Source organism: Amphibalanus amphitrite, unplaced genomic scaffold (assembly GCF_019059575.1).
Source record: "Amphibalanus amphitrite isolate SeventyFive unplaced genomic scaffold, NRLGWU_Aamphi_draft 000012F_arrow, whole genome shotgun sequence".
NCBI classification, from domain to species: domain Eukaryota; kingdom Metazoa; phylum Arthropoda; class Thecostraca; order Balanomorpha; family Balanidae; genus Amphibalanus; species Amphibalanus amphitrite.
In genome coordinates, this window is record NW_024881508.1 from 1,290,476 (window position 1) to 1,310,875 (window position 20,400).

At 50.1% G+C, this 20,400-nt stretch overlaps 1 protein-coding gene across 2 annotated transcripts; it reads right to left on the reverse strand.

The window, feature by feature from the left end:
- Positions 1–7,327: 7,327 nt before the first annotated feature.
- LOC122383200 (tRNA pseudouridine synthase-like 1) lies at positions 7,328–19,068 on the reverse strand. Of its 2 annotated transcripts, none has more exons than XM_043369369.1 (8): positions 18,998–19,068; positions 15,252–15,412; positions 14,341–14,499; positions 14,038–14,181; positions 13,597–13,773; positions 11,375–11,594; positions 10,397–11,034; positions 7,328–10,092 (listed from the first exon to the last, which is right to left on the reverse strand). In XM_043369369.1, exons 2-7 carry the CDS (start codon positions 15,296–15,298, stop codon positions 10,555–10,557), a joined length of 1,227 nt encoding a protein of 408 aa, XP_043225304.1. In that variant the 5' UTR covers positions 15,299–15,412; positions 18,998–19,068; the 3' UTR covers positions 7,328–10,092; positions 10,397–10,554. The 2 variants fall into 2 exon arrangements, with proteins under 2 accessions (XP_043225304.1, XP_043225311.1); XM_043369376.1 differs by lacking the exon at positions 18,998–19,068 and adding an exon at positions 18,310–18,359.
- Positions 19,069–20,400: the final 1,332 nt, after the last annotated feature.

Genomic DNA, 20,400 nt, shown 5'->3' on the forward strand with positions numbered 1-20,400 from the left:
TGGACGCCGTCATGGAGGACATTCAGTCGCGAGGCGTGGTCCCATTATGTCCCACACGGGTTTAGCTTTCATGCTCCGCGCGTTGAGCAATACCAAACTTGCTCCTGCGGTCCAGGCCAAATACCGTTTCAACTTCAGCCGTCAGTCGTACGTACGACGGCCCCTCGAGGGTACCGCGACCTCAGGGCACAGGGGCAAACATTCCTTTACTTTCCGAGTAAATCATTTAAATTCAATGGAACGTTACCTGGGTGGACGTTTTATCGAGGGGTGTTAAAGTTCACGCCACCACTCTTCTTTCAAGAAAGGAGACATTGTCAGCGATGCGCGATTTCCTGGGGGTGCCTGCCACAGCTTTGCGGTTACACGACCACATCAGAACTGCTGACGGGAAGGTGTCTGAGGAGGGGGAAGAGGAAGCGCGTGCGCTTCCGCAACGCCGAGGATGGCATCACACTCTGTGCGGCAGCCCACACTGGTGGCGGTGATCCCCCCTCCTGGGGAAATGGAGTGAGTAAGGCAGAAGCGGCGCGACACACGCTATGTCGAAAAAAACGGCCTCCTCACGGTAGTCAAGCCCATGAGGGTCTATGAAGCCATCACAGAGTTTTTCCGCAAGGGGGCGTGAAAAGCCTTCGAGAACGGGTGCAGCTTCTGCACGATAACCTCACCATGTAAGATATTAATCAAGAATGAAAACGGTTTATGTTTAAATGTACAGAAAACTTCTGTACCGTCAAACTTTGAGAGATGGAGGTGTATATCAATCAATCACTGAACAATGCAGTGAACTTGGCATTGTGATAAATGTGGCATATGCACAACAGCAAGCTCTCTTGGGCTATATAAGACACGTCTTGTCCTCGGCAGCGAAGAGGCTGAGCGGATCGAGGACAAATCTTTCTTTGCGATAAAAATCTGACAGGACAGTAGATGCCATGACTCAAAACATACAGACTGCTCAGCAAAAACTGGACGATTTGGCTATTGAAAAAGACAAACTGCTTCAACGGATCGCACAACTAGACCAAGAAGCCGCAGAAAAAGGACGGACGCAGACGACCGGGAAGACGCGCGCGCCACTCATCGTCAGGTGCCCACCGCGTACGCGCGCAAACCCAGCCCCGGCGGCGCTCCGGCTGCCGCCCGTGCAGGCGCCGGCCGCTAGGCGACTGCGTCCACAGAAGCGGTCACAGTTCAGCAGGCCACGGACGAGGCGGAACGCCATCTCCAGTCGACTGCGGCGTACATCGTGCGGGTGGCGGCCATCATGTGCCACTCGGTGCACTTCTTTCCGGGGCTCGGGTTCCAGGCAGTGATATACCTGGCCTGGTTACTGGACCGAGTCGGTGACCGGTCGCTGGACGAAGCGCTCCAGGCCGACGCCAGGTGCCGTCAGGAGCTACTCACGGCACAGGACCTAGATCAGCTGATGTCGGGGGCGGCTTCAGTGCCCCCCCCCCACCCCACCCCCTCGACGAGCGGCCAGCGCAGGGCCCCTTTCATTGCGCTGCAGGCGTGCTGGCGATTCCAGCGGGGCGAGTATAGTCTGAAAAAGTTCTCTTGGAGAAGACCCGAGCAGAAAAAGAAACTTTCACACCGTCCCTCAAAGTAATCGATCAAACGTGCTGCCAGAACGTCGCATTATTCAAGGCCACATCAACATCGTGCCACATTACTGTGCTAGACAATACTAGAACGAACCCCCATGATATCCATGTATGTACATTTGGCGCGGTTTTTTTGCGGTGTTTTGGTGGCGTGCGGGCGTTTTTTTTTTTAATAATTCAAACCTTCGGACCGCAGCGCTACTCGAAAAGCGCCGCTTTGGGTATATGATGTATTGTTTGTTAAAGGGACTATCCCACCTTTAACATGGGGTTTGAGTTGAGATAGCCAAGTTTGCGGCGAGGTTCAGAAACCACTATCTATCTAGGTTGCAACCCCCGCGGCCTCTTGGTGTTGAAGAAATTCGTTCCCTTCATTTGAAAATGGGCCTTGTACAAGGCCCTATCTTCAACATGGAGCGACCGTTAGTGTGACGTCACCTCGTTTAGTCATTCTGATTTAAATGGGTTTGTTCGTTGAAAAATCGCTTAAAACTTGGTCTGAACTTTGTTGTGGTGCCTACAGAGTAAAAAGAATCAGCTTTATGACAGTAATGTGGCCTGGGGAAGGAGGTAATTTTGGGCTGTGACGTCACATATTTGAAAGTTTGTGTTTGGAATATGGGAAGCCTAAGATGTTTAATGAAAAATAAATGCCAGAACCGTGTTCCTGGTCATCCAATCTATAAAGTCGGGCACAATTTAACTGGTTTTAACAGCATTTTAGAAGGTGGGATAGTCCCTTTAAGGACAATCGAATCTCTATCAGCAAGACTTTGACCGTAAATGAACGTTATGAGTGATGTAAACGGGACATCGACTATTTATTTTGCAGTGTCTACATAGAGCCTTTTGCCTGTGAACAGTGTTTAGTGGTGCCTTTGCTGAGTGTAGCATTGTGACTAACGGCATCGTTGTCTAGTTTTGCAGGCTGGTCTTGTCGTCGAGTTCTGCTCTGCCCTGACCAAAAGCCTTGGGACGAGGGGGCAAGGAAGAGACGCTCGAGATGGTGTCAAGGAGACCTCAAACCAAGCCAGCATGATGGCCATGCCGTACAACCAATAGGCGGCCGACCTGGAAAAGCTTCGTGGCTCGGAGTCAACTCACACCAAGGTGGTGAGTATCGTTGACGACTTCCGTCGCCTCGCTGCGGTGCAGCTGATCCCAAGGTCAGCAGTTCCCTCAATAGAGAGCGTTAGTGCGGCGGCAGCAGCTCTCAAGGTCTCTGGGCTTTCGGGCAAGATGTGCAACCAAGTACTGCTGAAAGTTCTGTGGGACAGCATGGCAGAGGCCCCAGCAGGCCCCCCGCGACTTGTTTACTGTAGTTTGGTGGTCGTTGCGGAGTGTGAATTGGAGTGAGTTGTGGTCTAGAAAGATGGAATCGGGGACGAGGCGCTGGATACCCTGTTGAACTCCCTGGATGTCCCATGGAGCGTCATGACCCAAGAGCGCCCTGGTATCTACGTGAGGCTTGATGGCGTGTCGCGGTGGGAGATCTTGGTGGAGGAAGTGGTGGTGGTCGTAGCTGACACAAAGGGAGACGCGCTGCTGATGCAATCGGTATGTCAGTACGTATTCGGGCAGCACATGGTGTCAAGCACCAAAGCACTGAACATGTTCCTGGAAAAGACGGTGCTCAGGCTCAACACAGGTGCGTACATACCCGTCAGGACCAGGGATGTCATGAAGGAGCTGAAGATGTGAAGATTGTTCTGTCGTGGAGCGCCGCTGCGCTATGCACGCGTTTGAGTTAGACGTGCCTATCGCCAGGCGCAAGCCTTTGCATCTTGTTCTGTCGTCGCCGCCGCGCCGCCGCGCGCTGCGCGCGTTCGACTTAGACGCGCCTATCGCCAGGCGCAAGCCTTTGCATCTTGTTCTGTCGTCGCCGCCGCGCCGCCGCGCGCTGCGCGCGTTTGACTTAGACGCGCCTATCGCCAGGCCGGCGCAAGGTACCCGACGTCGTGTCTGTTGATCTGTTGATCACTTTACATTTTTTATTTTTCTGTCGTGGCGCGCCGCCGCGCTATGCACGCGTTTGACTTAGACGCGCCTATCGCCAGGCGCAAGCCTTTGCATCTTGTTCTGTCGTCGCCGCCGCGCCGCCGCGCGCTGCGCGCGTTTGACTTAGACGCGCCAATCGCCAGGCGCAAGCCTTTGCATCTTTCTTGTTCTGTCGTCGCCGCCGCGCCGCCGCGCGCTGCGCGCGTTTGATTTAGACGCGTCTGACGCCAGGCGCAAGCTACCCGGCGTCGACTACGATACAGAGCTACAGCGCTACCAGGCTACGATACCTTTTCATCCATAGTTACCTACCTTTAAAAAAAAGAGGCCCCAGCAGTGCAGCCATACTTGAACGCCGTCATCCGGCTATGGCTTATGTGCCCCCCAGAAAGCGTGGTGGAAAGCATGGCCAGCGTGGTGGGGGATGTGTTTGGCACGCACCAGCTGGACCATGCGAATGCCGCCAAAGAGTTGGTTATTCGCTGGAATGGACCGGAAACCACGAAGGCTGATGCAGTGGTGAAGTCGGCTGCCAGCAGACTAAACAAGCGCCTCTGCGCGCAGTCAGCGGGCAGTCGCCTTAAAGGTAGTGTGCCACCTTTGAAAGATTTCCCATTTTATTTTTCCTAGGATAAGAAGCTTCTGTTTTTACCTAATATCGCAAAAAAAATCAAAAATGGGCCTGGAATAGTGCCTTTTTCGCCTAAAAGTTTATCGGTTTTTAGATATGTATAACAACTGTAGTGGGCTCACCTGCAAACAGGCGTCGGGCAACAATCGCGAATGCGGCGCACTTTTGACAATAAGCAAAGGTCATTATAGTGTTACGACCATACGACGTACGGGAATGAGTTATCAGCTGTCTAATCGTAGACAACACAATGTCGAGCCTTAAACTGTAAGCCCGTATTGGTATTGTTTCTTTTATTTGGCTGTCGAACATTATTTATGGTTTGAAATATGATTTTATGTAAAATAATTGATATGAAAAAGCCGTCTTATAAGTTATGACCCAATTTCACCACACGCAAGTGGCAGAAATGACAATGATCAGCTGACGCATTTTTCTTGGCCGAAGTCAGAGCGCGCAGCCCGACGCACCACCACCGCACCACAAAGTATGAGCAGAAGCCGCGCCCAAAGCCAGGGCCCCGGTAACGTGAGGTAGCCGAGTCGGGGCAGCGTGCGCTGACCCAAGCCGGGGCCGCAGCTTTGGGCGCGGTCTACCGCATCCCCGCGGGCAGCCCCGGGCTATCACATGACACCGGGAGGACGCGAGGCTCCGGCTTGGGTCAGCGCACGCTGCCCTGACTCGGCTACCTCACGTTACCGGGGCCCTGGCTTTGGGCGTGGTCTACCGCACCACCTAACAGGCGTGTTCGAAACCGCAGGAGCTGATGATGAACGGGTTTATCGAAACTTGATTGGATGAGCATATCGGTAATAGCGATTTCAGTGTGTGCATTTATTGTTCATAGTGGTGTGAAATGTGGTTGGGGTACGACCGACAACCCGTCGGGGCGAATTTCGCACTGGGGTACTCAAAATTTGAAGAATTTAAGACGTTTCCATGAGTTTTGAAGGTATGGATAAGTTCTAAAAATCCGGTTCTCCTTATCTGGGCCATTAACTCCATACGGTCCAAGAAAGCTGGCACACTACCTTTAAGAACATGGTGGGATCGGTGATCGCCAAACAGAAACGAGCCACGTGTCAACGCGCGTCGATCTTCGAGTGAGCTGTGGCGCAACAACCAGCCTCAGATGAGCCATGCGAGCAAGTACATGTACTGAGCTGTTTGTGCCCTGTGTAAAAGTTTATGCATAGCATGTCCAACACGCAGCCCTGGTACCAAGACTGATATCGACACCTTTTTTTAACCCCACATTTGTTCTCCCGTGAATTTCAGACAAGTTGGTTAGAAACTTTCAAAAAAGGTACAGTCACTCGATTTTTCTCAAGTTTGTCTTGGCAGATCAAGCAATGCCAGAAGAAGTATGCGAAAACACATATTTGATCAGGATCGGACGATCGGACACTTTTAAAAATCACGGGAGAACAGATATGGGGTTAAAAAAGGTGTCGATATATGTGGTCATGAAGTACTTTCACGGAAGAATATGTTGTAAATACTGCCTTATATTTGTGTGTGAATTGTTTGTGCTAATTGAGGTAAGGCGAATGCATATATGTCTACGCTCAATGCAGGACATCGATTCCGCTCACATTGGTTGAGGTTCCGCTCAGCTTGCTGCAGTTATGTGTTATCAACGTGACTGTTCGTAAGAATGTTTAATGTTTTGGTCCTGTTATTTGGAATGTCACTTACTGTCGTAAATCGTACGGTTGATGTTAGTGGGGAGCAGGAACCGACTTGCTGCAAATATGAAAATTCCTGCCGCTGCATCTTTTTTTGTAGGGGCGTGGTTCAAAGATGAATTTACAACTGAACAAAGCCAAATATATACATCACTGACCCGGATGTAACATCCAAATATCATGTAGGGACTACTTCCAAAGTTGACATTTTCAGTTGACAGTTATTACACTTGCCGGTTACAGCTGACAGTTTGTGCACCACGGGCTGCTCTGTCTGAGCGCCTCGGCTTCACCCGTCGGACGACCACGGCCTACCATCCGTGCTCCAACGGACTCGTGGAACGTGTGCACCGCACACTCAAGACCGCCCTCTGCTCGGCGGACCCCATCCACTGGGTGGACTCGCTGCCGATGGTCCTGCTCGGCCTCCGGTCTGCTCTCAAAAGCGACCTCAGCTGCTCTTCGGCAGAGCTGGTGTACGGCACTACTCTCCGCCTGCCTGGCGACTTCGTGGACCGTTCTGCCACTGCCCCGCCTCTCGATCCGGCCGCCTACGTCGAGAGACTTCGACGCGCCATGAGAGAGCTGCACCACGTGCCCCCGCGCAGCCCCGAGCGGCCCGTGTACCTGCCGCGGCAGCTGCGTGACGCCTCGCACGACTACATTCGCCGGGACGGATACAAGCCGCCGCTGGTGCCGCCGTACGACGGCCCGTTCGCTGTGGTCCGTCGGACCGCAAAGACCGTCACCGTGCTCCGGAACGGCAGAGAGGACGAAATCGCCATCAACCGAGTAAAGCCCACTCTCGTCGAGTCGTCTGGTGGCTCGGCGCCGGCCGACCAGTCTGTGCCGCGCCCCTCTTCTGTGACGCCCTCTGGACACCAGGGCCCTGAGCTGATCCTCCGCCCGGCTGCACAGCTGCCGTCTTTTGCGCGCCGTTATTGTACGATTTCCATTTTGTAAACATTCCGTCAAGTACTTTTCTTTTGTCGTTCTACATGAAACTCAAATCGCTCTTGCTCTGACTGTTTCCACAACGATATTTATTATGCCTCATTTTGTGTCCACAAAGTATTATCGTGAATTTATTAAAATAGCCGAACTGCCCATCTGCGCCTATTTTTTGCCTTGTTAAATGGTTTTTGTTTGGTAATTGTGGCAACGCTGTCGTTATCCCTTCTTCTCGCGCGCTGCCGCCTCGCGTTGTTGTCTTGCCGGCTCTGGTGTCATTAACGTGCGTCAGTTAAAAACATAAAGCTTTTCAATCATCTTAACTCTTTTTTCTGAGCCCTTAAGAGTAATTTGCGAACACGTACTGGCCGCTCACGCCAACAGTGGGGGAGATGTATCGTGGTGGCTGCTGTGGTCACACCCCGCTCTGTAGCCTGGAGCCGCCGCTGAGCCGGCGCCGGTATCAAATGCAGTCTGGGCTGTGGCCGCCCGGGCCACCGCCGCCCCGCTCGCTGAATACAGTTCTCGGCTGGTACTGGTGGCGTCTGCACCCTGGGGTTCATCAAGCCATAAGCAAGCACACAAACATTCGTCGGTCCCCAGCTGTCTCTCGCCATTCCATCCTCAAAAACGTCAGCCTCCCCCTTCACCACCACGCTTCGAGCCCGGCCCGATCTTGTCACGTGTCCGGTCGCCGCTGATCGCGAATACCTAGCGGTTCGCGGCACATGTCTGTCAGCTGCCTGTCTCAGATCCGGGCTCTCGGACCGCCGCCCTCGCCGGCGGAGCGGCAGTCCCAACTCCCGACGGTTGCGTGCCACCGGGGTGGTATCTGTATATATGTTGCGTCGGGCCCGTGTGTTCAAATGTATGGATTTAAGTAGCCCGCAAGGTGTAACCGAGATACAACTGCAGTGTCTACGCAGCAGCCGCCGCCGCTAACGGTGCCGTGTACGTATAGTGGTCGCGCGCAGTGCATTACGCCGTGCACGGCGTGTCTTGTCCCCTGCCGCCGCGTTTTTGCCAAGTCTATTAATACAGATGCATCCATCGATTCTTCTCAGCATTCTCCGTCCCGTGCGGGTGCCCGGTGCAGATGGGGTGTTGGGCGTTATCTGCACCCAAAGTGCATGACGGGTGTATAACCGTACAATACACAGACCCACATTCACCAGTCATGCATTTGCAAGCGCAGCGGAACGGAGAAATATATCACACCAAAAGTTGGAATGGTGGCCGTTTCTATTTTGCCTTTACTACAAGGGAGCTGCTTCCATCAGTTGAGTATTCCATTGACATGTGGCACGCAGCCAAAAACCTCGCCAAGAAGCTGCGAGAGGCTTCTGGGAGGCGAGAAACCAAACCCCTGGCAGCGTGGATAAGTCTATCAAAAACCACTTCTGGTGGTGCGCGCAGCACGCCGGTGGGAGCATGTCGCACTTCATGGTTAGTGGTTGCAATAATCATTTCCAGTGTCATGCGTACAATGTCAAAGGGAAGTTTACGGAGAGCATATGGAGAGCAGCATTACCTTCAGGAGTGTCATTATTAGGTACTAAATTTGGGCGGCACACGATATATGGACAAGTATGGGCACATAATGGGCACGAAAGGACATACGTGGTTTTATTAAATGTCGAATGATGTTTCACTGGAAACAATTTATCTTTTCAGGTCACGGTTTTCGGCTGAGCGTTGCACATGGCAATATTCCATTTCAGAGAGACTGGGCCATGTGCCTGAACCATGTCTGCGACGACCACGAAGGGGCCACACCGGACTCGTACGGGAGGCGCTGCTGGCCATGTGCCAGCACGGCCCACTGGCTCCCGAGCAGCTCTCCGCCGTCGTCAACGAGCGGCAGCTGGCGAAGGACGGCCCCGCGCACTGCACCCTGTGCATAGTGGTGTACGGCACCAAGACGATGAAGCGCGTGGATGGCGTCCTCCGCTCTCTCTGGTGGACGGGTGGACGGCTCGGGTGGACGGCTCGAGTGGACGGGTGGACTCTGGAGAGCTACCACAGCACCACGCTGGGGTACACCCCAAAACGGGTGTACTTCAAGTAAGTTGCATGTGCATAGGTATATACAAATGAGTGACTTTTGTATGCAGATTAATGACAACTTAACAATGTTTGAAACGTGCTTAAAGCAAATATTGAGATTGCGTATTGCTCACTTCAACAAATCAAGAAATGTTGACGAAAAACGTTCTTGTTCACATCACAGGAGGCCGATGTTCACGACCCGCAAGGCGATGTCAGTCATCGACCATGACGCGCACCACTATCGCCGGTACCTTCCGGACGCCGGTGAGAAGGAGATGTAATTTATGAAAGGTCGTATAATTCTAAATCAGATAATGACATTACCGTCAATCTGAATCCAGTGCATCAAACATTGCTATCAGTCGTCGTCTAACCTTCCATTAAAGAATTCTGAGGACAGTTGTCACCCGCTGGTAGTTATATCATAATGTCGCCATCATTGTCAGAGGGGTCGGAAACCAAGCATATATAAGGATTTCATGTTTTGTTCCAGGCTTTCTACGAAGTTCAGCTGAGCCCAGATGAAGCAAGTGCTCGTGAAGCGCAAGGAGCCGCAGCGCTTCACCTCCGCTTCGGATCTCCTTAGCACTGTGGTGGAGCAGCGGTGGTCCCAGACCTTGGCGAAAGAGGCGACGCCGAGCTCTCAGTGTTATGAGAACCCGGGGCGCGCTCCATCGGCAAGAGACAAGGTCCTACTAGTGTCGAAGAGAAGCACCCAGTCAAAGCTTTAAGATGGAAATGGTACCGGTCGCTTGCGGAAGAAAACATGGAGTCGTATGTGAAGCGAATTTCACCTGAAGACTACAATCGAAAAACGCCGATGAGGAAAATGAACTGTGAGACACTGCGTACAACGATACGAGAGAGCCGTTCGAAGGAAAGTGTCAGAAGAAGCAGCGAAGGGCTGCGCCGACAGGGAGGAGGCAGCCAAACTTGCCTTGATGACAGATCAGTCCCGCTGGCCGACTTGCCTTGACAGTTCAGTCCCGCTGTCAACTCGCCTTGTTGACAGTTCAGTCTCGCCGGCCGACTCGCCTTGTTGACGGGCCAGTCCTGAAGCTGCAGTAGCTGACTCGCAATGTGCGCCGCAGTGTCGATGGCTGCTCCATCACACAGACTGTGTGCGGTCGGAGACGGTTATCCCAGACCTGGCATACGGCTCCGACTGGGGGTACAGTGCGATCACCGTGATAAATCAAAAATTTGATTAATCATAATCAATGATTAAGCATATGATAATCATAAAACAAAACATGGACGGCAAGTAGGCTGGGTATGAGAAACACGAACACGAATTTCATTTTAGGCCCTAACTAGCCGATTGAAAGTGAATCAAGAAAAACTTCAATCAAGAAATGCAGCATATAGCATGCATTAAAAATGAAATCTAATTCTTATTCGCCACATACGCAATTGAGCTCTGCCAACCCCGCAAAAACACAACTCTGACACCAAAAGGTTGAACTCACCTGTAAGACATCGCATCTCCAGACAGATGATACCCTGGGTACGGTATCCTGAATCCTTCCACTCAGCGGTGAACTCTAGCAGACCACTCTGTCCTCTACAGGCCGGCCGGTCGGACGGACGGCGCTAACACTACATCCGGACCTCGCTCAGCTGTTCGCTACCCTCTCGTCCTGCCCACACTATCTCCACCGTAGCTGGCACTGTCCGACATCTGTCCGTCACCCTCGGCCATTTCTCCGGCACCATCCGTCACCGCTGTCTGCCGTCCAGACAGCTCTTCACTGGGCGATTCCCGGTCACGAGCTGACTCTAAATCTACACATACGGTATGATCCGCTGGCGGCACTGTGTCTGTCCTATCCTCTTTCCTGTCCTGTCCTTTCTCGCCTTTGCCATCCTCAGCCGGCGTTCCTTTATCCTTAGCCGGCCTCCCTCCACCTTCAGTCGCTATCCCTCCGCCCCCCTCAGTCGGGCCCAGTCGGTAGGTGACTCTGCTCAGGTAGAGGCCGTGCGGCGGCGCAGTGGCCGCCAGCGAGTTCCAACTCCCTTTGTCGGGGTTCTCCAGCATGTGACGCACGTCGTCCAGTGACATCTTGCCGCGGCCGCACGACACCAGGACACCCACAGTGCGGCGCACCTGACGCAGGGAGGGGACACGCGGTCAGCGGGGGTACTGTCACGGAGTTTATGCGACACAAGCCAGTGTCTGAGCACGGCAGGCAAAAAAGAGGGTGCTGAACTTAACTTCGATTGAGTGGGAAACGTATCTCAGATCCATACCTCCCTTAACCCACCTAACATGCTTCACTTTCTCGTGAGACAAATACGCATTCCTTAAACTGATTGCTTTATTCCTTAGACCAAGTTATTGACTGATTTAATAATAAACTATTCCAGCTATTGCCCGATGGAATCATCTACTAAGTTAGTGTTAAATGGCCATTTTATCAGATGCGCAGTGAGCCTCTGTCGCCCACCTGTCTGAAGAGGAAGCCCTGGCTGCGAAAGTGGATGTTCCAGAAGTCGATGTCGGGGCTGGGCACGGCCGTGCCGCCGGGTGTGATTTCGATCTGCAGGTCGCGCAGAGTGCGCACGTCCTCTTGCGGCCGGTTCTGGGAGCCCATGAACGTGCGGAAGTCGTGCTCGCCGCTGAGCAGGGCGGCGCACTGCCGCACACGCGCCAGGCAGAACTCGCCGCTGGAGGAGGATCAGAAGGCGAGCGTCATGCGTGGGAGTGACGGGGTGGGACGCTGTGTCATCATCATTTATAAGCTTATTGGGTTCGCATTTTATTGCGTTATGTTATTTGATTCTTTTCGTCGTTAGGTTGTCTATCAGAGGCATAGGCGTCGCCAGAGATTTTCGGTTGGGGGGGGGGGGGCAAAATCAACTTTTGTGTTAAAACTTGCCTTTCCCCAGTCTTTACTCACTCGTTTTACATATCATTCGACGCGCAATGGTGCGAGGAATCCGATGGTGACAAAGGTTTCCTTCTAGCTATGACATGTATTTTTTTACAGAAAAATTTGAAATTTTGAAATTTCATGACAAAAACGACTGGTAGAATTATAGTACCTATATAGAGGCTGCGATTGCCGACGCACTGCAGAGGGCTCCTGTGCAGACGCTCGACGCTCATGATCATTACCCAGAAAAAGGTGAAAAACGCTCCATTTAATCGGATCATCCTGCTAAAACCTCCATTCACGCATGAATGCAGAGGTTTTACGTGAAATGCATTGCACTTATCTCAGCCGCCGATCGTAGCTAAATTGGGCATTCGGCGGAGAGTGAGTGTCGGAAGTGTGAATCGTAAGTAATTCATCTTTGCTCCAGTGAGAGGAAGTGTTTTGTTCACTCGAGTGTGAGCAAAAGTTTCTCGTTTTTCGTGTGAAGGGAAGCGCTGCAAACGCGAGCAAAAACTGTTAAACGGAACCAAAAGTTACACACGGCATAGCGGCAAGGGATCCCTTAGAGATAGGTTTGGGACTTCCAGGCCATTTCAGGCCACTCAGGGTCAGTGCTGACTCTCAGAAGCATGCTTAGGATCCCGGAGATCGGCGTGGGTCACCTCAAATATTTACGTATACGTGACGTGGGGCCCTCAGAAGCCAGTGTGGGCGGCGGGCGCCAAGAGACTAGGCCCAGGGTGAGCCTGGAGCCCTCGGATAACAGTGTGAACCCTCGGGGTCTGTGTCGAATCCCTAAGGACCCTACGTAGGGACATAATAAACATGTGTTGCGGACCTCAGAGGGACACGTGAGCTGTGACTCCTCAGATGCCGGCTTGGGGTTAGCAAAGTCTGTCGCCTCAAAAGTTTGGCTGAACTATCAGAGGCCAGTTAAGGTTCTCAGAAATGTTCGAAGGCTCAAAGATCCCTGTTTGGGCCCTCGGATAACATGGACACCAGTGGGACTTTCAGAGGCCGGTTTGGGCCCTCTGAAAGCTTCTTTAGGGCGCAGTGGAGCTCCTCAGAAGCCTTTGTTTAAAGCAAGCTCATGAGCCCTGCGACACTCGTACGATACTTGAGCCTGTCGCAGACATTTGACGAGAGTTGAGAAAGGCCCCGAAGGTTTCATTTCACGCTTTGAACGAAAATTGTGTCAGCACTCCAAAACTTAGGAAAATCAGCTGTAAGATATAATAAAGAACGAACTAGGAACATGGAATGAATCACAGCATTGACATTTCCGAGTCTGGACTCGGAGTCTTGAAGATTTTGGCGACTGCGAGTCAGACTCTGGTTTAAACTGCACGCTCCAACCGAGTCTGACCTCACAGGCATTCTCAGAAAGGTACCCCCATTTTTTCCTGACTCCAAAATCTCATCGGATCTGTATCGATCTCAGGGGGTGCCCGGTCCGAGGTTGGGGGGGGCAAGCTGCCCCGCTTGCCCCCCCCCCCCCGTGGCGACGCTAATGATCAGAGGATGCGGCTACAATGAGATGCAAATCAAAGCATTGTTTTGAATTCGAAATTCATCAAAAACATGCATTCGCCTGACAATCCAAAAGACAATACAGTCCTTGGCCGAACTTGACGATCATTAAATATAAATGCATCAAATGGCAACCCGTGCATTCCTGCAGAGTGAGCTACAGAGCGTTTGTTATTAGCAATGCATTTGTCTGCGTCTAGGCGAATACCCTCTAGTAGTAAGTACCTCCTCCCGCCCACACTACCCCCTCTCGGCCTCACCCGACCACGTAGCTGCGGTAGCGTTCTCCAATCGGAGTCAGCGCCCTGACCGTCCTCCCGTCACTGCCGTCGGGCCAGGCGTGGTCCCGTACCACTCCCAGTCGGTACAGGTACTCCCGGCCGGCGGCCGAGTACCGGGCGTGTACCGACTCCGGGACCGGCAGCACGCGGTGCACGCTGGCGTACAGGACACAGACGGCGTCAGGTGGGACGGCAGGGGCGTGAGACAGTGCGGCCAGCATCGCCCAAGTCGATTTTCCACATCCTACCTCAAACGAGATTAGCCACAATGCCACATCCTACTCCGGTAACAATGATATTACACCTGTATCCACAGCTGGTGGGCAACAGACAATGTATGCAAATGCATTTGAATGAGCAGCATTTGCAGGACTGAACAAAACAGCAAGCGCCAAGGCGAGTGTCACACACCAGACTGACCTAACTTCAGCCTTGGCTTTGTCGAAGTAGCGGTTGAGTCCGTTGCGGATGAAGTCCGGCTGGTATTTGGCGCCGAGCTCGTGTCGGGGATGGAGCAGGTCACAGTGGCCGCTGCTGCTCAGCGCATGCACGCCCGCATCCGTCCTGCCATCAGAGAGGGGTGTGTGCTAAAAGCTGCCAGTGCTCAGGACATCTGAGAGCAAAACTCACTTGTTAAAAAAAAATGACACCAGCATAATAGTTGTAACATGAAATGCCAAATATTATTCATCGTCACAGAACACCCTTCCCTCAGATCCTTACCGGCTGGACAGCACGAGGACAGGCGTGTTCAGCGGTTTGAACCGCTTCAGGGCAACATTGAACAGTCCCTGGACCGTGGCGCGGTCCTCCAGCTCGCCCATACGGCTAGCACCCGGCACTCGGGGGAGAACATTGGGAGGCAGCTGCGTCTGTGCTCCCCTGATAAAAAGACGGCAGACATACAGGTCAACGAACAGCCAAAGCCATGTAAAACATTGTCATAATGCAGACAGGTCGGTGGAACACACGCATAATGAGCGCTAACATATGCCGAAACGCGATTACGGCATAGCTTGGTCTGGATTAAGAGGTCATTTTAGGTCAATTGGTCATTAAGGTCATAGGTCAATTGGGTCAGGGACAGGGTAGTGAAATTTTCAGGATAGGTGTGAAATTGATCAACTCGAGGATAATTTAAGTTTCATCGCAATCCACCACACTTTGCACCAGTTATTAGCGGGAAAAAACGAGAAGACCCAGTACCCACTCCCCCCCCCCCTCCAGTGCGAGGGTTGAGACATTCACTGGAAGACAGCCTTCAGCTCAACAATACCAAGTTGTATAATTCCTGTGCAGTGTCCCAAAATTACAATTGGCTTGGGTGTCAGAGTGGAAAATTCGAACCCTAAAACGCTAAGGAGAGTGGGAAATTAGAAGGAAAATGTGAGACATTAATTTCAATAAAGGAGGAAAACGGCACTAATTACGAGGGAAGTTTAAAAGTACATTGCCCGAGTTGGGATTTTCCACCGTTTTATTCCAAAGAGACATTTGAGAGTGGAAATTCACTTCGAAAATCATTAGTGAGAGTGGAAAGTTATTCACCGTTGGGTGTCATCTCCCACCCAAATCAACAAATTTTGGGACACTGTTCCTGTGCATGACATGATGCTTCAATATAATGAACTCACCGAAACCTTGTACCTATGTAGGAGAAGAATATAAGATACCTCTGCATCACTCAAGTCTTATTATCTTGAGTACAAGAGCCTTTTAATCAAATGAAGCAGAACAGCCAGACTGCTTCAAATGCATACACATGTGACCAGCAAGCAGCTTCTGTTTTGTTTACCTGAAACAAAATCAGAAAAGACAGTAGTGATTTAAAATAGATGGAAAAGGTCAAGCATGAAACTGAAAATGTGGGGTAGGTACAGCTAAAATGGTCAACAGAGCAAGCAAACACATCCACAATTACCTACTGCAGAGCATGACAACTGTTGAAGATGACTGCTTAAAAATGAATACCATTCATGCAAATAATAGCTTTTTCTCTGTCTATGTTGTGCCAGTCCCAAGTGCCTAATGATAAATCATGATAAAAGCACCCAGGAGGTGTCACTCACAAAGCAGGGCCCTGGCATTTAACACAAATTCAACAACAGTTGATGAAATACATTTAAGTTTTAACATTCTTCATGAACTTGCTTTAGCCTTGAGCAGCAGCAGTATTATAATGCAGCATTATGTAAGGTAAGCTTTCTTACCTATTGCATCTGTTTTGCAGAACCTTTCTAAATTGGGAATTTTGATCAAGATAATGTACTATCAAGATAATGGCTATTATCTGAAGTGGTGATGAGAATGTCACTAAGTGAGAATGAGAGTATGTTTAATGCCATATTCTTGCAAGTCATAATGCACCCGTTTTCACATATTTAAAAAGAAATGATAAGCCAGCTCAGTGTGGACTCAACATTTTGATCCTGTTACGTTACCAGACATCAATCTTATGATTGTCTTACATAAGACCTGAAAATGAAAGGCAATTGAAATCATGAAAGAAGCAATGAAAGTTTAACTACATCACCTGCAGTAACTTGCAAGCAGTGCACATGCACAAAAAGATTAAAACATTATGAGTTCTGACCCACCTTGACCCCTTCAGGTCCTTCACTCAGCAGCCAAGAACTGCTCTAACTTAGCTACATTCTACAGTAATCTATAACTACCATACCTTATTGCCATGTCACAATTGACTTTTGGATCATCCCCCTGTAATTGGAGCTCTTCTAGCTGCATTTTTCATGGTTCCCCTTCAACAACTTATGGATTTTAATTTTTTCATGGGTGCCCCCCCCCCCTGACCCCTGTGTAGGTATACCTACAAATAGAAATTACTATTATAAAACTATGTTTAAGAACTAAAAGCATCCACAAAAGTGACACATGAAACTACAAAGATTATATTTGCATTATTATCCATATTGAGATCTACTCAAGTTACAACTCACAACATATAGGTAAGTCATAAGTGTCAACCGCATTTAACCCTAATTTCTAAAGGAAACTTTTCACTTTCCTCAGACTAATTTTTTCCTATGGTTTTATGATTTTTTATGCTTTAAAACATTAGAAGACAAAATAATTAACATTAACAAAGATAATTTTAAAAATATTTTCATACAGAATTTATTCCAGATTTGATAGAGGCTAAAATTAAACAAGTAGTGTTTGCAGCAGAAGCTTGTTACGAGTTGACCAATCATTAAAGTATAGTTCAAAACAAACTCCATGCTGATTGGCTGATGCTCGTCTCTGTGACAGGTGGCTGCATTCTAGACATTCTTCCATTGGACATTAACTTCCTGCATGAGGCACTGATTTCAAAACAAGGGATGCAATCTTTGAATAGGGGTGATCATTGGGCCGTAGGTAACTCCTGATTTGTGCTAGTCTCAGCAGTCAGCAAAAGCTACAAGTCAAAACTGCTATTCTAGTTAAAAACCCAAGTTAACAGTATTATACTTCCTTTCAGGGCTGCGGAGTCGATGGATTTTCAGCGACTCCGACTCCGACTCCGACTCCGGCTTTCAAAAACCAGCTCCGACTCCGACTCCGGGCAGAATTGTCGACTCCGACCGACTCCAACTCCCGACTCCGACTCCGCAGGCCTAGCAGGGCTGCGGAGTCGACAGATTTTCGGTGACTCCGACTCCGACTCCGGCTCGGGTTTCTAAAATCGACTCCGACTCCGACTCCGACTCCGGTCACAACTGTCGACTCCGACCGACTCCGACTCCGACTCCGACTCCGACTCCGCAGCCCTGCTTCCTTTAATATAAGTTTATTACTGATAACTTCTTGCCACTAGATTATGCTCATGACATTTTTCACGATTTTTTTTTTTATATTACACGTCACAACCAGTCGGGGAAACTATGGTAAAATCTGCTATTTTTAGCAGTCTGCTATTTATAGCAGAAATCTGCTAAAAATGGGTACGCATGTGACGTCATCGTACCCAAATATAGCAGATTTGGGTACGGCCCCATACAAAAGCAGATCTGCACCCTAATTGAAGCAAATGCGCATCAAATGCCTGGCAGACTCATGATGAGAATAGTGCTGAGAGTGATCTCTGCTATTTTTGTTCAGATCCGACTATTTTCAAATTCATTATTTGAAAAAAGTCGGATCTGAACAAAAATATCAGAGGACATTCTTAGCACTATTCTAATCATGAATCTGCCAGGCATTTGATGCGCATTTGCTTCAATTAGGGTGCAGATCTGCTTTTGTATGGGGCCGTACCCAAATCTGCTATATTTGGGTACGATGACGTCACATGCGTACCCATTTTTAGCAGATTTCTGCTAAAAATAGCAGACTGCTAAAAATAGCAGATTTTACCATAGTTTCCCCGACTGCAACAGCTTGATAAATGCTTTATAAATTGACTCAAAAATATGCAAGACAGAAATAATGCTGATAAATTGAGCTCAGACAGGACTGCAAACTTTCTTCAGTTCGTACTTGTCCTTAATTACTAATTGTGCCATAGTTATAGGTAACAAAATCAAATTTTGAAATCCTTTCAGTCTCTGATGCGAGACAAAAAGTTTATCACCTTGACCTTGCTCGAGATATCTTATCCCAATAATAGCTGAACCAGCTGTATCATAGGTACAGAAGACATCTATTTCTGTAAGTTATTTACCTATTACTTTACTTTCATGGGTTGTATACCTTGAGCTAAAAAACTGAAAAATGGCGAAGCCAATGCAAATGCAGCGTCCAGCACCAAGAACAGGCCCATGTCGTCCCCTATCTCCCTGTGTGTCCAAGTGCACAGATGACGTCACACGAAGGGGCGGAGTCGGGGGCAGAGCCTAGCGCAACGGCCGCCATATTTGAATTTGTTTTATAAGAATGTAATCTTTATTTTAGCTTTCAGTCAATTGTTATCGATAGTTTAATGAATGGTTAGCTGTAATATAAGTGATTTTTTAAGAAAAAACACATATTCTGCTTGCAATTTCGATTTGAGTCCGACCCGCGCCTAGATTCGAGCGCACGACCTTTGGATCACGGTGCAAGCATCCTAACCACTACACTACCGCGGCGGCGCAGCGGCCGGCGGAAGGTAGGCTGCCGAGGCATGGGGGCGTTTTTACGCATTTTCGGAAAAACTAATGGGTTTATTGAAAAACTGCTCTTAGATAATTCAAAGAAAAATGTCTCGTCCTTCCGATGATGCACTTAGTTTTGTGCTAGCTCCAACAGAGTTTGTTCGACAGTGCTTCAAAAATCGACCATTTACATGGGACTCCAACGGGGCTTCAAGACTTGCCCCCAGATGACGTCACAAGCTGACGTCACGATCAGGTAGAATCACCGGACGACCCTACCTGGTATATAGGGATAGGGCCTTGACCAAGAAGAGCACGTGGCGGCCGCGGCGGCGCGGCTGATTGCCGGTGGCGTGGCGGCACATTTGAATTCAGTGAATGCTACCAAATGTGCTTCCATTTCATAAGAAGTGAAGGTAATTTCCCTGACAACACAGGCTTTTCACTATGCGCGGTTGTCTAATTTTCACACAATATCCAAGACACCCAAGGCTACCTACCTATGTAAACACTAAACACCAGTAAAACGCCTTTTGGGCGACCAACGGAGCGAGCGAGAAGATGGGCCTTGCACGTGCGAAATTGCGAGGGGGTACCTCCAACTAACTTGTGCACTGCGCCCTATCTAACCGGTCTTTAGCGATGTGCCAAATTTCAGCGCAATCGGCCTAGCCGTTCTCGAGATCTGGAAGCGGCACACTGCACGTGCGCACGTGCAAGCGGGGTCCAAACTGACTTTTGCACGGCACCCTTCTAACTGGTCCCCAACCGTGTACCAAATTTGAGCGCAATCGGCCCAGCCGTTCTCGAGATCTGGGAGCGCCCTCTGCACGTGCGCACGTGCTGTAGCACCCCAACCTTAACACATGCAGATGAATTATCTGATGGAGACCTAACTGTGTACCGAGTTTCAATTCAATCGGCCCAACCGTTGTGCCGTTATTGAGGTTGCAATTTTGGGGGTTCTTAAAAAATGTCCAACTTTACCACGCGCCACGTGCGGTGGTTGGCAAGAACGCATGGTGGCCATCACACCACAGAACTTTTACGTCCAAGTGACATTCAGTAAAGAAGACCGCTTGTCAATCGGATGTCCCGTTCCTAAGATATTAGCTTTTGAAAAGCGTCCCCACGGCCGGCCGGCCGGCCGGCCGGCCGGCCGGCCGGCCGCTCATACTCAGGATTTTCCCTTAATTCAGTATGAGACTCCGCTCGCTTCGCTCGCTCCGTAATTACCCCACGTCCCCCGTCCCCCCGCTTTTGACGCCCATGAAAATAACCCATAAAACATGTGTCGCATACCCACGTATGCGACACACGTAGCAGAAAGTGACCTACCGTGACCTTTCGTGACCTGACCTGACCTTGACCAGTGCTTAGTATGACCCCTATACTCACATGGTACATATCTTCACTAAGCCTTTGAGGTCATTTTTGGTGAGTTTCGAGCAGGGGCTATCGATTACGTGTCCATTTAACCCTATTCCTGGCGGGCTCCGCCGGGACAAGAAACTGGCGGGGGGGCCGATTCGCCCCCCCCCCCCCCTTCAGATCTCAAAAACTACACATCGCAGCGACAAACGGCGAACGGCGTTTGATAGGTCGTTTAAAGATCTACAACTTTTACATAAAACATTTTCAGGTCAGGTCAATATTGAGGTCACCAGAGGTCATCAACGATAAAATGTTTTGGAATTAGTTACCTATA

Coding starts and splice junctions, on each gene's coding strand:
- LOC122383200 (XM_043369369.1), bottom strand. CDS start 15,298: ATGCAGAGGTATCTTATATTCTTCTCCTACATAGGTACAAGGTTTCG. Junction 14,500..15,251: donor TACATAGGTACAAGGTTTCG/GTGAGTTCATTA, acceptor TCTTTTTATCAG/GGGAGCACAGACGCAGCTGC. Junction 14,182..14,340: donor GTCCTCGTGCTGTCCAGCCG/GTAAGGATCTGA, acceptor CTCTGATGGCAG/GACGGATGCGGGCGTGCATG.